The 18,944-nt window shown below is 35.3% G+C and overlaps 1 protein-coding gene across 26 annotated transcripts in view; it reads right to left on the bottom strand.

Moving 5' to 3' along the window:
* The window catches only part of CACNA2D1 (calcium voltage-gated channel auxiliary subunit alpha2delta 1), a 500,040-nt gene that overhangs the window by 111,767 nt on the left and 369,329 nt on the right, over positions 1 to 18,944 (bottom strand). For all 26 annotated transcript variants that reach the window (XM_035253974.3, XM_035253976.3, XM_078342985.1 and 23 more), the window contains exons 8-9: positions 3,745 to 3,814; positions 1,653 to 1,703 (exon numbers count right to left, since the gene is read on the bottom strand). In XM_035253974.3, coding sequence (XP_035109865.1) covers positions 1,653 to 1,703; positions 3,745 to 3,814 — 121 coding nt within the window. The remainder of the gene's footprint in view (positions 1 to 1,652; positions 1,704 to 3,744; positions 3,815 to 18,944) is intronic.

The raw sequence follows: 18,944 nt of genomic DNA, 5'->3' as shown, positions 1-18,944 counted from the left end.
GTCATACTTTGTATCTATTAATTTCTACAATTATTTTTATTTGTTATGGTCTAGTATACCTAATATATTTGAATTATCTTTGACATCAGGTATTGTGTCTTTTTTTTTTTGGAGATGAAGTTTCACTCTCTTGCCCAGGCTGAGTGCAGGGCACGAACAAGACTCACTGTAGCCCCCACACCTCCTGGTCCCAGGCGATCCTCTCACCTTAGCCTCCTAAATGTAGCTGGAACTACAGGTGTGTGCCACCATGTCCAGCTGGTTTTTCTTTTGTATTTGTTGTAGAAATGAGATTGCTTTGTTGCTCAGGCTGCTCTCAAACTCCTGGGCTTAAGCCATACACCTGCCTCAGCCTCCCAAGTGATGGGATCACAGATGTGAGTAACCACGTCTGGTCTCAGGAATTATGTCTTAATCATCTTTGTTTCTATGTTACTATACTGTATGTAGGAATACCTCAATACATTTCTGTTGAAATAATTTTTCAAAATAGTATTTCAATCTCATATACATTTTCAATCTTGGGATATAAATTTGGCTTCTATAGATTTTGAAATGACAAATTATTTCTGGACATTATTATACATCCAACAGGATTATAATATATTGCATTAATATATTGATTTATACCTAAGAAGATGATTAAGGATAAGCATATAAGATCCATGATAATTTAATTCAAGCAACACAAGGCTTAAATGCATCTTAACAAATAAAATAAGAATTAACATTCAAATTACACTTGTTGAATTCATTTATCTTCTCTTTCTCAGGCTGGGTTATAATGGTTTGGACAACTAAATTAAATTGGTTTACTTCAGGTCAAAATGTGGAAAATTCAAATGTTAATACTTATGAAATTTAGCTGCCCCTAAATTACTAGATTTTGTTTCTTCCAATGAGACAAAGAATTTTTTTTTCTCTCAGGGAGAAACGAGCATTTTTTTCTCTCGGGGAAAAGCATGAGCAACCTAAGCATTTACAGCTTATATTTATTTTAATTCCTTGATTATTGCTTTTTAGAAAAGTAAATATCCGTAGCAGGATGTAATCTTTTCACTTTCTACCTCTGCATCTTCAACCTTATTAGAAAAAGTGTACATATGCACACATATACATGTATCTTGAATTGAAGCACTACAGCAAATAAACACACTGACTAATATAAAAACTCAAGGAATTATTTTTTGCATATCATCAATTCACTTTTAAAAGCCCCAATTTTGTTTTTGTTGAGATAGTGTCTCTCTCTGTCACCCAGGCTGGAATACAGTGGCAGGAACTTGGCTCACTCCAGCCTTGATCTCCTGGGCTCAAGCAATCCTCCCACATTAGCCTCCCAAGTAGCTGGAACTACAGGTGTGATGCTACCATGCCCGACCAAGTTCCAATATTGGCTTATTTAATATATTTTATATTATATAACATATAATATTAATATATTAATACCCATATAGATTCTTTTCATTTTCAATTAATTTGTTTTGTTATTGTCTTAATATGGCTTCATTGTCTGAATATAAAAGTCATCATAATTTTTCTTTCTTTCTAATCTATCAAACATTTCTTAGTCCCAACATACTACTGTTATCTACAATCTACAAATCCTCCTATATTCTCAGTATGTACATATGTAGTATTTAACTACTCACACATCGACCAGAATAAGCATGTCTTTAGGAGATGCAGCTCCTTGGATGTACCTGAAACAAATATCATAATAAATGCTTTTCTCTTACGAAATATCAAACACTGGTATTTGTTGAATTGATATTTACTGACTCTGTGATGAGGTTTGTTTTCCTTAAGCAAAGACCCACTTCTATTCTATCTAAGTAGACAATGGTTTTCTATTCATATTATTTAATGTCAGTTTGATAAAAGCAATATCCAATAGAACATCAGAGACACCAGAAATATAATATATAACATTTTTAGATATTTTTAACAAAAGATGAAGAAATATTTCTTCATGTTGGGAAGAACATTTTTCCTGGAAAAACAATTACCCTAAACTCCAATTGTTGACCACAGGTTTAAAAGTCACTTTAATGAATAACAGACTGTCATATTTTTAAATGTAAAAATTAAACACAAAAAATAGGTAAGTTGTTTAGGAACATAAAAAGGCTATATCAACAAAAAGAAATATAACTGGCCAATAAAGAGATTGAAATTAGGAAATATGTGATGTTATCACCAAGAATTTCAATGGCTCTCAAACTTTATAGTGTTTAAGAATCACCTGGAGAATCAGTTCAGAATGTTAATTCCCAAATTCAACCCTGTGGAATCAGAATCTCTGCATTCTAAAGAGGCTCTGGAAGAGTTTTACGCAGATGGTTCAGTGATTGCGGAGAGAGAGCAACTTGATTGTGTATGACTGACCCAAAAAGCTCACTCAGGTTGCCTGGGCACAGACTGGATGGGGCCTGACTTTTCCAAAAAAAAAAAAAAAAAAAAAAGGGCTGTATCTGAACTCAATTTTTTACTTATCTCTGAAGTCATCACTGTAAATCTAACTTCTCAGGAGGCTGCCAGTTAACTTTCCAATTAGTTTTCAGACAATATGCAGGACAATTCGTTCTATGTATTGAGTAAGCAGTTAGAGTTTATAACCTGCACCCTTGCTTGATAAGAAGGTAAAGTGGCAGAGTTGCAGGTGTATTCTCATGGACTGCAAACCTGGCTGATGCCTAGTATCTTAATGCTGGTCCAAGTATGCCCCTCAATGGGAAGATGAGAAGACAGGACATGTCTGCCATTACCAATTGGCACCTAGCTTTTAAGACTCCTTCAAAACAACCCATTCCTGAATCCAAACAAGATGATATATTAGTTTTTACCTGCACTCAACAACCCCATGGCTACAAAGGAAGAATATGTACATCAATAATAACTGTCACTATTAAACATGGTTGCTGGTGAAATAAATTGCTAATGGGATATTTAAAAGGGCCTCTAAAAGCCTTTAAATACATGACTTTGGAATCAAACATTATGCTTCTTGGAATTTGTCTGAACCCTGGCAAAACGTTAGAAATAAACTAAATGTCCAATAATAGGGGATTTCATAAATAAGTTACCATACAGTCTTCATTCAAGTGATGTTATGTATCTTTTCTCATGAATATATACTCAAAGTTATTGACATGAAAAGTGTGGGGTACAAAGCACTATATTGTATATAATGTGAACTCATTTCTTAAAATCCACACATTAAATTTTTTAAAAGCAAATAAGATACAATTAAGTTTTTTAAAAGCCCAAAAATTAATAGTTGTTTTCCAGTAAGTCCAATGATAAATTATTGGTATTTTTCCAGTTTTATGTTAGGAGAGTGAGTTGCTTCAGTAATGAGGAACAAATAAAACTTCATTTTGGAAAAAAATAAAAGGTAAGCTCTATGAATATAACAAGGGGCACCTTTTACCTTGGGGCCAGTTCTCATTAGTTCACTGCCAGAGGCAAATTATCTCCTACTCTATTTCATCTCTCTGTTAGAGCTCTACTGCAGGCAAACTGGGAGCCCTGCAATAGAAATCCCCACCAGCTAAGAGATATAGTACTGAGATTGAATATAAAACTTAAAGTGGTCCATTTGAAATGAATGTGATTAATGGGTTCACTTTCAAAAAGTAGATAACAGTCATCATTATAGTAAAAAAATTCCTTCCAACTTTTTAGAAAATATATATCTTCTTTGTATATTTTATTTTTTCATACCTAGATGAAAATTCTTACCATGGTCTTCTGCGTACATCATAAAGGTCAATCTTGTTTGGAGTTCTACTATTATCAACCCATGGTGAAGCTAAAAAAAAGAGAGAGATATTAAATCAAAATATTAGGTAAAACTTATTTTAAAAGATCACAAAATGCAATAGATATATAATTTCACTTACATACTTCAGTGTTCAAATGGGAGATATCATTTTTAAGCCCTGACAATATAGTTCTTTAACATGGAAAACAACACAGCGGTACAAAAGGAAATCAGTGACAGTCATTCTCTTTTTACGTGTTATTTTAGAAAGAAATTTACACATACAGGTTTTCTGGGTGCTAACTTAATAGGTTTTACTAGGTGTCCAGAGGTTATAATTTTTTTCCTCTCTAACAGAAAACTTATGTGCCATTAATAAAAATTGTGCTTTCACTTATGTTCTCCTTATAGTTTTTTTTCAATGCTATACTCTCTAGGTCTATATAAGATACCTGTTTTTCTTGCATTGTTATGTAATAACATAATTTTACCCAGTCCATGATAAAATTATATTAAAAGGTCCACTGTAATTAAAACTTCATAAAAAGCTATTTTAAGTTTATTTTAATGATATGAAGTAGTTTAAGCAGATTCAACAATACTGTATGATTTTCACAGCCCTTATCATTTTGCAATAATCAGAAAAAAACCTCATCTAGTTGTATTGATTTTTAAATGTAATTAACTTTATTCCAATTGATACCTACTTTAATTAAAAGAGTTCACAAAGGTTTACATGCATACATACCTTAGACCTAATGAAAAAAATAATGCTGATGAACTGGACGATAATTTTATGTTGAAGAAGTTCCTGTCCTTGAACATGTTTAAACATATGACTCCTGAGGAAATTCCTAATTCATATGACTTACGTTCCACGATCAATTTTGCTATTTATTTTTTGAGAAACTATAGAAATTATGAAGAACTTTACTGAGAGTCAGGCTTATTAGCCAACTAATTTGGCCAGTTAAGATACGTCGAAAACTATATACAATTAAGCACCTCCTTGACTGTGAAATTTTTTTCTTATTAGTAGCTATATTAAACAATGATTAATCTGTTTTAAATGACTAATTACATTTACATGAAATAGTTTAAATGTAGCACTCTCCCAACAACCATTACTGACACAGTAAATGTAACTGAAAGGGCGAATTTACTGCAATTTGTTCAACTTGCACATACAGAATATGTGGTAGTGTTAGAATTAAGTCAAAAGCAGGCTGGTAGACACATCGCTTCACTTTCATTATTCCTCTGTAATATCTGACTTTCCAAGATAGGGTCTTAGTAATACCCTAAACTATAGAAATTGTATCCTACTTTCAGTACCATGTTATGCTGATTAGACATTTTATTGCCTCTCACTTCCAAATGCACCCTTCTACCTTGCTCTATGAAAATGGATCTGGGCCCTTTAAATACTTTTTTCTTATCAGATGGCACAATTTCAAGGTCTGCCTGCAAATGAAACAAGACAGACACTGAATGAGAAAAAAAATTTTGCTTCCTCACACTGGGTTGTTTGCTCACAGGCTCTTGCAGCATGTGCTGCTGCCTAGTGTCAGTTTTCTGCACTGTCTGTCTATTCTCCAGATCTCAGCTCCTACAGTGCTGCAGTTTCCCCAGATTGCCCACTCCTGCAACATGGCCAGCTTCACCTGGTTTGAGTTCTAATTCTGTCAAGTGTACCACTGAAGCCCCGCCCCTCCCCCAGGTATTTTTGTAGTGAAGAGCTTACAAAGAAAGACCTGGAACCTCAGAGGGTAAATTTCCAGCAAATCCTATCAGCGTGGTATCACAGAGACTTCTCCACCTTGGTGGGCCATGACCAACCATACCCTCTGCAAGAAGGTGTGAACCTCAGCCCAGAGGAACTGGGGAATTAGGAGCTCTGCTGTGGGCACTCTATCTCAACCCTAGAGGCCGTTGTTATTACATATTAGTTTATATAATATTATATCTGGTATTCATATATCCTTTAGAGTTCTCTGTACTTCTACCCAATCCCTCATTATTCCAATCCCTGTTGTAGATAATTTTTTATTAAAAAGTAAAACATTCCCTGTTCAAAATATTGTATTTTTTCTCTCTCCTGATTGGACCAAGACTGACACAAATGTATGGGGTAGATGAGGGAAGAAATTAGTTACCACTGCCAATATGACAGCAGCAATCCTGAGTTAAAAGTGGTCTGCAATGAATCTGATAAAAAAACTTAATGAAATTGGAATTTAAAAGTTATGTTTCAATTGGATTTTTGAATTGTTAACTGATCACATTCATCTAGGATATTTGTTTTCACTACCAGTGCTAATTGAAATTAACTGTGATATATATTACTATGTTCAATAAAATGTGTATCTTTCTTTAAAGAAAGAAAAAAGAGAAAAGGCTTTCCAGTATGAGCCAGACTATATTTTAATATTGTTTATAATCTTAGGTAGTATATATTTTAAAATATTAATAATCTTTTCTTAGAAGTTTTCTGAGATATTTACTCTTAGGTAGTATCCCTTGATTAAACCAAATTAAGATAATGTTATAGTAAAATTTAATCCTATAATTTCTTCCATGATATTACTAATTCCCTTGTTGTAAAATCCCATGTCATTCCTTATATAGGACCATAATTATGGATGATCAAAGAATAAAATGGGTAATAACCATCCACTGTAATTCCCAAAAATAATCAGTTTCATAACCATGTAGAGTGAAAGCTCCATGTTTAGAGAGGGAATGAAAGCTTCTAAAGTCCCTGTAAAAAGTGAAATGTTGCTCATTTTAGATGACCTTTTAGGTTCCAGAAAGATTTGGGGATGGCAAAAGAAAAACTGAAAATGACAGCACACAAGGCTGGCATCTCCTTTTTGAATGCCATCATTCAAGGTGATAATAATCATTTACAGAAATGTTTTCCCTTGATCAAAAATGAACTGTTGGTGTGTGCTTTATTAAATCTACTGGTCTACCATCTAGTTCACATGATACATAGAATGTGTTATGGCTGTTGTTATCAAATTGTTGATTTAAGCAGGTATTTCCTTGTACATTAACTCAGAATACTGATATATGATAGAAAAATATTCTTGAGAAAGTACACAGATTTTAGAGCCATTTTATGTTTAATATGATCTAAAAATAACCGCAAAATACCCGTTTTTTATTTCAGCTGCTAGGAAAGAATAAAGAAAATAATGATGCATTGAGAACTGATTCTCTTGGTAGAAACATCAGATGACAGCTAATTGCATTTCCCAACTAACAAGCTCAAATGTATTCTTCTAATTCTAAAAACTTCAGTTTTAGTCTTATAAAAATTTTAAAAAGTAAATTTCATACACTCAACAATGCCTTTAAAAGTCACTCCTGGTCCTTTGCCTAGATCTAATTGGTGGGTCATTATTTTAGGCTTGTCTCAATCATCTCCTATAGAGTATTAGTCACGGCTCTGAAGTGCAAGCCAAGATAATCAACTGAGATTTCCAAGCCAAAATTACTTCACATAAATGTGTACTGCATAGCTCAAAAAGTTTCCAGAAATTTGAGTGTTGCTCAGTTACCATCATCCCAGAATGGATTCTCCACAGTCCCTAATTTGCACCATGGCTCCAGTAACCAAGTTCAGGGTAGATGACTGTCATTAAGAGAATGTGGATTATACCCACACCAAGGTGCCAAAAAAATCTAGGAAAGCAAATAGGTGGCCTTTTCCGATTTTGAGTTGTCTGCTCCGCAGTAAAACTTTTAACCTGGGAAATACTTGAAATACAGGAACAAGATTCTATATTAGTCATGCTGATACCGAGCCTTAATGAAAAATCTGAAATCTTTTTTTACCTTAGTAAAGTACTTCTAACTGAAAGAACAGGCTAAGTTGTGCAGGGTGTGGAGAGTGGTAGTGCATGCGATAGATTCTGCTCCAGGCAGTTATGCAGAGTCCTAAAGCTGGTAGAGCTTTTGCCTCCTTCAGCATTTGGCTTCTAAGGGCATACAGGACATTGGGCTTGCAGCTGCTAGATGGAGGGAGGAAGTGTAGAGAAGGCACTCTCAAGTCCCAACAATCTCAGGCTGGAAGTGTCATGGAACACTTTCGCTCATTTTCTATTGGTATGAATTTGTCACATGGTTCTATACAGACAAAAAGGAGGTGTGAGAAATGTAGTCCCTGGCTAGGCAGTCTTTTTTAAAAGAAAATTTCCCAATGGAATGAGAAGACAGAACTTTGGTGGAGACCTAGCAACCTTGGTCACAGGTACAAATGGACAATTTAAAAATGAGTAATATCCAGTACCTATGAGAACATAAAATTTTCTGTACTCAGCAATGTCTTCAAGTTATCTACCATGGATATGACAGAGATGAGGATAAGCTAACTTTAGAACCTAGAAATAAATAAAACATACCAGTATTAAGAATTACTTCCAGACTAAATTTTAGGACTGAGGCTGCTTGCACAAGGAATTTACTGGTGAAAAAAACCAACAACTAGAAGCCTTTTGGGCATTGTTGCTGATGTTGTTTGTGTAACTTAAGAAACCACAGGCCGGGCGCGGTGGCTCAAGCCTGTAATCCCAGCACTTTGGGAGGCCGAGGTGGGTGAATCATGAGGTCGAGAAATCAAGACGAACCTGGTCAACATGGTGAAATCCCGTCTCTATGAAAAATACAAAAAATTAGCTGGGCATGGTGGCGCGTGCCTGTAATCCCAGCTACTCAGGAGGCTAAGGCAGGAGAATTGCCTGAACCCAGGAGGCAGAGGTTGCGGTGAGCCGAAATCATGCCATTGCACTCCAGCCTGGGTAACAAGAGCAAAACTCCGTCTCAAAAAAAAAAAAGAAAAAGAAAAGAAAGAAACCACAAACCGAGTTTGCAGAAATGCTGCAATTGAACCCTAAAGCAACTTTGGGACTCTAAACCTGTACCCAGTAATGACAAGTTATAAAAGCTGTTTAGCCCCCAGCACACCCCTTCAGATGTGTCAGAATGTGTTTTAGGCCAGAGAGTTTCTCCCACAGAACACTACCAGAAACAATAAGAAGGGTTAACCAAGAAATGTAACTTTACACAAAAGTAGGATATCTTCGTATCTCTTGCCTGATAGAATGGGATGGGGTGAATGGGTCAGTGACTGTTCTGTGTTTCTCACTCTCATTTTACAGGTGGGAGTTTTTAATTGTAATTACACAGCAGATATGACCAATGTATATTATATATTTAGGCAGCAATGGGAATAGGGTAGAAAAAATAACTGGTATCATGCTGTATTACAGGTAGTCAAATTAGGAAACATCCTACCTGATGGAGGGAACTGCAGGTGACCCAGAGATCCTGGATTTTACTCACTTGTTGGGACTTTGAATCTCTATGGGGATTTGCTGAGTGTGTTCTACACGTGGGGAAAAATGGTAAGCACAGATACTTCAAATGCCAGAATAATGGACTGTGGCAGGGCTTCACTATGCAATTCCTCCTTCTTCCTTCTAGTAAGTCCTCAGGACTGCCCTGCCAGAAACTATACTTAGTTTCTCTTGCCATGATGTGGCCATGTGATCAAATTCTAGTAGATACGGTGTGAACAAAAGTGATATATGCATGACCCTTCAATCACTCTTGTTGCCTTCTACTAATTTTACTGTCTTCTTTGGCCTCAAAAGTTTTATGGTGGTACCGAGCCTATTTTAATCAGTCAGATGAGGACAACCTAAGGAATAGCAGATAGCTGAAACCTCAGTTGCTGGACAATATTATGGACCAGGGTTACCCTAAGCACTGGTTTATCTATTCAGTAGGATTTTACCTGAGAGTATTTTTTTTAAATGTTTCTTTCGTGATATTGATTATTAAGTAATTGAATTAGTACCTTGATACAGGTCAGGACTTTTCTCAATCATGCCAACCTGGGTCAAGTATTAAAGCTATGAGAACGCACAGGAGGCAAAAACTTCATGGGGTGTTTTGAATAACTGATGGAGTACAGTTGGAATGTTCGTAACACAAAGAGCTGATGAACGTGTGAGGTGATAAATGCCCCTCTAACCCGACATGATTATTACATATTAGATGCCTGTATCAAAATTATATACCTGCCATGTGTCAACAAAAATTAAAAATAAAAACTTAAAAATCTGCTTCACTGTATTGTTCTCACTGCCACATAGATTTAGGAGAGTATTACTTGGTCCCCAGGAAACTGCTTATTGCTATATAATACTTCTAGTGATTCCAAAGTAACCGATCCCAAGTAACCAGTTATTTTGAAAAGTAACAATCATTCCCAGGTGAAATTTTCAAATGCTGAATGTCTAAAGCTTTATGGTTTAGAACCATTAAGGAGATTCACAGGCAGAAGATAAGACTGGAAAGCAATCATTCCAGGTGAGTAAATGTTAATATGAAGACTCTATTTTCTTGTCATTTTGACGTTGTTTTCCCTGGTTGGATCTAACCTAGTATAGAACTGAAAATCATGAATTTGGGAACCAGACTACCTGGATTTTTCACTGGGTGCATGAATTTTGGTAAGTTATTTCAACTTTTTTCAGTAAAATGGGACTAATCATTGCCACTTACTAGGATTACAGCTAAGGCTTAATGAATTTTACACATAAACCCTTAGAACCACAGTTGGCACAAAACAAGCACTCCATTTATAGATACTTGAAACAGTATGACTGAGTCACTGGAACTACTTACAGATTACAGATTTTTAAAAATAAAATATTTTTATAAGACATGCTTAGATGTTAACCACTTAAAAGCTTGTTCCTGTGACTAAGGCTTGAATTGGATACTTTTTCCCCATCTGACTCCATCTCCCTGATGCAGGCTGCTGTTACAATATAACTTTCTAGTAATCTAAACACTGACTTCATGATACTACCCTCAGAAGCCTCATGGAGAACACTGACATAGATGAGAGGATAGGATGGGTGAGATGGCAGACATAACATTTTCCAACTGCTTGTTCTCCTTGTTTTATTTTTTATTTAGAAACTGATTCTCTAAAACTCTCAGTTCTAGTACTTATGATCTTGACTTGTTTATCCAGCTTAATAAATACCTATTATCCACTATATGCAAGGAACTGTGTTAGGTGACATGAGGCATACAAATATGTAATAAACTACCTCTCATTTGCATATACTGCAATGGTTTTTAAAAAAGCATATGCAAAATACATTCTGGAAGAAGGTAAAATTCGGTATCTATTATAATATACATAAAAACAAAATTATCTGCGAGAATGAAATAAAGAAACACTGCTTTTGGGAAAGTCTTCATATGACTGTTGTTGCCCAGGCTGGAGTGCAGTGGCATGATCTCGGGTAACTGCAACCTCCACCTCCCAGGTTAAAGTGATTCTCCTGCCTCAGCCTACTGAGTAGCTGGGATTACAGGTGCCTGCCACCACACCCAACTAATTTTTGTATTTTTAGTAGAGACAGGGTTTCACCATGTTGAACAGGCTGGTTAAACTCCTGACCTCAGGTGATCCGCTGGCCTCGGTCTTCCAAAGTGCTGGGATTATAGGCATGAGCCCCCCATGCTGAACCTGCATTTTATTTTGAATAATGATTAAGATGCATATGACCAGAGATGGGCTCTAGGAACTAGGCACATAGAAATATGAAAACAAAAAGGCAGATGTATAGAATAGAAAATAAATAAAAAATTAAAAGGGGGTAAAATGTAATACAGGGGTAAACAATGAGGTTTGAACTGTACATTAAGAGATAAAACTAGAGACTCAGATTGAGTTAGAATCTTTGGATGGTCTGAATGCCATGGTAAAAGAGCCAGATACCATTAACTGCCCAATGCCAGCTTGTGTAACTCACCAGACAGCTGAAAATCTAACTCTCTACCCCACATTACTTTTACTACTTTTTATTTTTTTCAGAAGAGTCTTGCTCTGTTGCCCAGGCTTGAGTGCAATGGTGCAATCTCAGCTCACTGCAACCTTTCCTTCCAGGGTTCAAGCAATTCTACTGCCTCAGCCTCTTGAATAGCTGGGATTACAGGCATCTGTCAGCATGCCTGGCTAATTTTTGTATTTTTAGTAGAGATGAGGTTTCACTGTATTGGCCAGGCTGGTCTCAAACTCAGAACCTCAGGCAATCCTCACGCCTTGACCTCCCAAAATGCTGGGATTACAGGCATGAGCCACCATGTCTTGCCTTCTACATCATTTTGAAATAATTTTACTAGCTCTTTATTTGCATTATATTTTAATGTGCTTAAAGTTTTCCTTTTCCTTCACCTGTGAGTTCCTCCAGAGAAAAATCTTCTTTTACTGGTATTAGAATCCTCAGGATATTTCAGTTTCTTCAGAAACAGGAGTTCTGCCTTGTTCTTATCAGTCTTTTCTCCTTTGCCCAGACTTAATTTCATTGATTTAATCAAACAATTTTGAATTATAATTTTGTTTCTGGGCAGTGAGACTCAATATTCAGGATATTCAGATGATATTCAGATGATATCACTCTATTGGTTGGAGAGTGACTTTCTGATATTTCCACTATAATATTTCAAAAAGTTTTCCCTAACTTCTTTTTTTTGAGACAGAGTCTGGCTCTGTCACCAGGCTGGAGTGCAGTGGCATGATCTCAGCTCACTGCAACCTCCAACTCCCTGGTTCAAGCAATTCTCCTGCCTCAGCCTCCTGAGTAGCTGGGATTACAGGCATATAACCACACCCAGCTAATTTTTATATTTTTAGTAGAAATAGGGTTTCACCATGTTGGCCAGGATGGTCTCGATCTCCTGACCTCAGGATCTGCCAACGTCAGCCTTCCAAAGTGCTGAGATTATAGGCGTAAGCCACCATGCCTAGCCTTCCTAACTTCTTATAGATAAACAATGGGAAGAAACCCATACACACATACAGGTTATTACAACCAAGGATAAGTCACTATAATTTCAAAAATAAAAGCCCTTATTACAAAGTGAATTACTGGTATTTAGAAAGATGCCGGATAACCCACTTAAAACATTTTTACTTAAAGGGATATCTGTGTGTCAGCAGGAGTAGCAGTCAACAAGGACAAGTTGAGCAATTAAATGGAATACTCAATAAAGTAAGGGTTACACAAATATTTAATCATTTAGATGTCCCTAATGTAATAATTAAGTAACTTGGAAATAAACATGAGCACAGAAAGTTCTATGAGGCAAGTGTTGGAGAGAATTTACTGGGAAATGATGTTAGACATGTGCTACCTAGAGAAAAACATGAAGTTTGACAGAGAAACATGTTTCTTATTTTTGTATGCAAATAAATTCAATTATATGACAATAATGACATCACTAAAAACATAAACTGTTTCTACAGAAACAAGTTTCATGGTTTTTTAAGTCAAAATCTTAGATGATGGTGATAGTGATGAAATCTTTTAAAAGTTTATATTTAGGGTACTTAAGAAAGTGCTTAAAATATCTGATTTTTTGACAGAAAATCTTTTTAATTTTTCATAATCAAGTATACTGAACATAAATGAATTGCACAGCAAATATGTTTTATGCATCTAAAAATGAATGGCATCAGTATGGAAATTTGGTAACATGTAAAGAAAAAAGAGATTGAGAGATATATCTTAGAAGTTGTAAACAGCTAAAGCATCCTATTTACCTATGCTATCCGTGAGCAATGTCATTTAGTCAGTTTAAGTGTGACTGAATCCACGGCTGACCATAAGGCCAACAGTTACTACAACCCTTATCTGTGGAAAAAAAAGACAGATTCTGGTAAGAGAAAAGGTTATACAAATGCAACAAATATGAGGCTAGAAAATCGCCTTCATAATCAGGATAAATTGAGAATTTTAAAACAGTATGTCATCATTTTGTGTATATGTAAGATGCATCCCCCACACAACACAATCAGTAGATAGTATAGAGCACAGAAAACCATATAATTCAAAGCCAGCGCTTGAGCATAAACAGAGCTTTTTGTACCCTGCTGTGAACGAACACCTCAAACTTTACTGTTCTAACTTAAATTCAACACCTTACTCCCAAAATAAAAACTTTTGATTTTTAATTTTAGTAAACAGCTTTAATATTCTTATCCATTCAACTTAAAAATGATACTCAACTTATAGTCTTATGTCAGCCATTAAATTCATGTTTAAAAAACAATAAAATCTGATATCATCATTTCTATTCAAGAATTCTTTTTTAATTCCTATTTGATCCCTTGTTCAGATCTTAAAAATTCCACATCTGACCATTAAAATAGCGTATCCTCTAGTCAAGCTTCCCCATCTTTCTCCTTCTCATCATAACAATAAACGCTTTAATCATAGCATTACAGTGCCCAGAATGTTTGTGGTACTTTGTCTACACATTAAATCCCAAACATTCTGGCATTCAAGGCCATGGAATCTGCCATTAATAAACCTTTTGATTCAATATTACTTTTTCTGTAGCAAGCTATTGGATGAACTGACCTCACTAGTCTCCAACAGAAGTTGTTCATCTCCTCGTATTTTTAATTTATGCCATTCTTCCCTCGAAACGTTTTGCCTCTTCTTCCTCACTGACTTGATTTTCAATCCAAAGTTCATAAACCCTCTTTTATGACTCTAATCCATAATTACCTCTTCTTTTTCAAAATTTCTATAGCAAATCTACTGCTATGATCTAAGTAATTTGGTATTTAATTATTTAATAATTTGTATTGAAATCTAAATTTAAGATGTATTTAATTTAGATGTATAAGTTTTGACTCCGTAATTAGATGCAAATTTTCTAAAAGGCAGAAAAAACTTGCTATTTTAAAACACAGATGTGCACATAGTAACCAAAGCAGAGAAGCTTTTTGTTCTCCAGTATCTGTTTTCCACTTCTTACTTAGTGCAGCCCCCTGCCTTTTAGAAGATATGTGGACATTTTGAAGGTAACTATGACCAAGAGACCGCTAAACTCTGGCCAAAAACAAATGAAAGAAAATGCTTTAAGTGATTGCCAGGAAGTTTCCTTAAAAAGGGGGCATGAAAGAATACCATTCTTTTCTTTTGTTTTTGAGACAGAGTTTCACTGTTGTTACCCAGACTGGAGTGCAACGGCACGATCTCCGCTCACTGCAACCTCTGCCTTCTGGGTTCAAGCAATTCTCCTGCCTCAGCCTCCCTAGTAGCTGGGACTACAGGCGCTCACCACCATGCCCAGCTAATTTTTTTTTTTATTTTTTAGTAGAGACGGGATTTCACCTTGTTGACCAGGATGGTCTCAATCTCTTGACCTCGTTATCCACCCGCCTCGGCCTCCCAAAGTGCTGGGATTATAGGCATGAGCCACCGTGCCCGGCCAAGAATACCATTCTTTACTTCTAAGAAAGAGTATAAGTAACAGTGATAGACTCTAATGCAGAGGCCATAAGCAGAGAATGACAGAGTTATGAGATCTGGGGTGCACAGGGTGCAGACCCCTTATTTGTGTAGTTTCCCTACCTTCCCCAGTCTATGTTAACTCTGATTGACATGAGTAAAAAACCAAACTTCTGTAGTATTAAAAATCACAATTATTTTAAATTTTCTGTAATTGGTAGCTAGTAAGAGTCCTAAGTAATATACTGGACTTTAATAATTATTAGCATAAAATGTAATAATCAGTTCAATTTAAAGTTTGTTTATATAATGATTAATAAATGTATACATTTATACTTGAACTATGTATCCATAAACAAATGTTAAAGTAAAAAAACAAATCAGGCATTTTTAGAGATAACTGAAAGCAGTACTTCTATAAACATTATAAATGTTGAGGTGCTACTGCTATTCCGTTTTCTTCTAATTGGCTAGAAATATATCAAAAATGCTCTGTTTATGACTAAACTTTGAAAGGTATTCTTTGGACTACCTTGTCATCTGCTATTTGAAGCTTAAAATATTCTTAAATTGTTGCTCAAAAAGTGGTATACAATTTAAGAACTATTGGCTACCTGTATTTAAAAAAAAAAAAGTCACTTCGTATACTTTGTAACAGATTCTTTTGCATTTCATTCTGCAAAATCCTAGCAGAAATAGCAACAGGAAGATGTTTCTCAGAGGTCTGTTTTACATTAACTTAACATATATTAGGTCCCTTTATTATAATCTCATAGTTTTGAAATTAACAAATGAGGCAGGGCAGAGAAAGAACAAATAATTACTAAGACATTAAGTAAATGTCATATGGAGATGAAGTAGATTTTTAGTTTTCTCTCTTTCTTAATAAATACAACTAATTGTCCAAAAAAAGAATAAGTGCTGCCTACATTGGCATTTCAATGAGCCACTGATTTCTAATTACAATCCCGATTACTGCAGCAATTGGTTCAATTTCAGGAGACATTTATAGGTAAAATGAGCAGTTTTTATCATGGTTTTTATGATGCATAAGAATTCACAAAGTTGATAGCTACTGAAAGCAGTTTTTAATACAAGTAAAGTTAATTTACACAAATAAATTAAGAGCTTCTAAAGGAAAGAACTAGCTGTATGACTAGGGCAAGTCTCTTTATTCATCCTGCAAAACTAAGACTGTGGATGTAGCAAATGCTACAAACAGTAGGCTATAAGCAGATATAATTAGTGCTTGCTTTGGAAATCATTTTGTTCAATCATCCCAAGTTACTTATGAAGAAATAGGCACAGAAACAGAACACGACTTAAAGTACAAAGTGATGCTGATGACAGTTTCTATATGAACCTAGAACTCACAGTACAATATTCCTTTTATTATAACACAGCCTACCTACTGTCCGAGGAAAGTAGAAAGACGAAGAAGAGAGAGGTGGAAAAAGAGTGAAAAAAAAAGAAGGGAAGGAGAAACAGGATAGACAACAATGATTTTCATAGCTTATTTCCATATACATCAATGAAATTATAAAGCAGGTTCCTGTTCAGTCCAAGGACAGATGTTAAGAGTTTAAATCTCCACTAATTACAAAACTACTTTTTTGAATCAGCACCGCATAGGGACCTTTTATTATGCTAGCTCTAGAGATCTCACTGAAAGTCATGTTTCTATGTATTTTAAATAATCTGATAACTGAAAATCATGAGAGTACTCTAACTTTCCCCTATATCTGGGCAATATGCTCCAACAGATTTAATGCTTCTTACTCTTAACAATTCTACAATTTAAATATTGTTATCCTCCTTGTTTCACAACTGAGGTCAATGAGGATTTTCCAAAGGTCATCGTCATTCAAAGTGGTGGAGGTGGGGTTTATGTCCTGGCTATCTGGTTCAAGAATGTAATTACTGTCAAATCTAAAAAAGTGAATCTTGGCTGGGCATGGTGGCTCACGCCTGTAATCTCTGCACATTGGGAGGCCAAGGTGGATGAATCACCTGAGGCCACTAATTTGAGACCAGCCTGGCCAACATGGCAAAACCCTGTCTCTACTAAAAATACAAAAATTAGCCAGGCATGGTGGCATGCACCTGTAATCCCTGCTACTAGGGAGGCTGAGGCAGGAGAATCACTTGAACTCAGGGGGCAAAGGTTGCAGTGAGCCAAGATCACACCACTGCACTCCAGCCTGGGTGACAGAGTGAGACTCTGTCTCAAAAAAAAAAAAAAAGTCAATCTCATAGAATACAGAGTCAAATGGTGGTTACCAAAGACTGGGGTGGTTACAGGCCAGGAAGAGATGTGGAGATGCTAGGCAAAGGACACATAACTACAGTTGGAGAGAAGGAATAAATTTAAGAGATCTATTATATAAAATGGTGACTTTAGTTAAAGATGATATATAGACCATAATAACTATGTTAAGTAAGGCACCAGTTAGATAGATTTAGCTATTCTACAACGTGTGTGTGTCAAAACATGTTGCACACAGTAGTGTTACCCTTCAATTAAATGTTTACATTTTTTTATCATTATGGGTACATAATAGGATGCATAATATTGATGGGGTAAAAAATATCTATCTATCTCTGTATCTATCTATCTAAATTGCTCACCCACCTCATGGTATGTGGCTATGCTCTAAGTAGCACATTAATAATCAACAAGAATATTTTTTAGGTCCTATTGTGAATCAGAAGGTTCTAATCCTGCCAAACAGTTTGTTTTCAATAGTTCTGTGGCAAGTATTCTTTTACACAAATAAAAATAGGTAGCTTACAGAATTTAAAAGTGAAAATTATAAAATTTTATATCTGTATGAATAGAATCTGCTTAATCTTTACAATACTGTGAAGTAATGGGAAGTTGACTTTCCCATATTACAAATGTAGAAACTGAAAGCCTGAAAAAGAAGGTTGATGAATTTAGCAAAAAGAAATACAAGACAATCAGTTAAGTCTGAATTTCAATAAAAAATACTGTCTTAGTAAAAGTATATCCCAAATATCTCATGAAGCATAATTATACTGAAAAGTTCTTCATTGCTTATTTGAAATTTAAATTTAATTGGACGTCCTTTATCATATCTGCTAACCCTTCAGAAAAGTGACCTAAGGCCATCGGCTAAAATCTGTGCCTTCTGACCAGTTCCACTATGTGGTATTATTGCCTGACTTTATGACTTAGTCATGTTTAGATTCCTTCCAGAGTTCTATTTCAGTTTCTTTGTCAACTCATTTGTAAACTTCAATTATGTTCTTAAATGTCCGAGATAAAGAGAAAGCTGCATTTTGGCCAAATTATTCTAGTTGACATGTACTATTGTAGAAACGCCTACTGTTTCCTATTTTCAGAGTACTTTTCATCATATTATCTCATTGACCACAATAACCCCCAGGGGATAAACTGAGAAGTTATTAGTGTTCCAATTTTTGAAACTTGATGATTAGGACTCAGAAGGCTTAAGAGATCTACACAGGTTACCACAGCTTGTAGGGAGATACTGGCCTGACGGTCTTCTATGTGAAATTTCATTTAAGTAGAAGTAACATATATGCTGTTTCCACTTACCATTAAGATAATCAAAATATTGAAAGACTATTTCTGACCTCTGATTTAACACAGAATAAACAGCATTACTTTGCTTCTATCAAAATGAAATAATCAGAAGTATATAGTCTATCCAAAAAATGTTTTTAATCGCATCATTTAAACAAAGCTTTAAACTTGGTGATCATGTTAAATGTGTTGAGAATATGGTCTTACAAAAACAGAAACACAGTCATCTACTTTAAAAATTATAACATTCTCTTAATGTGTTTACTAATGACTT

Source organism: Callithrix jacchus, chromosome 11 (assembly GCF_049354715.1).
Source record: "Callithrix jacchus isolate 240 chromosome 11, calJac240_pri, whole genome shotgun sequence".
In the NCBI taxonomy this organism is placed as follows: Eukaryota; Metazoa; Chordata; class Mammalia; order Primates; family Cebidae; genus Callithrix; species Callithrix jacchus.
This window is presented reverse-complemented; position numbering and strand designations above follow the sequence as displayed.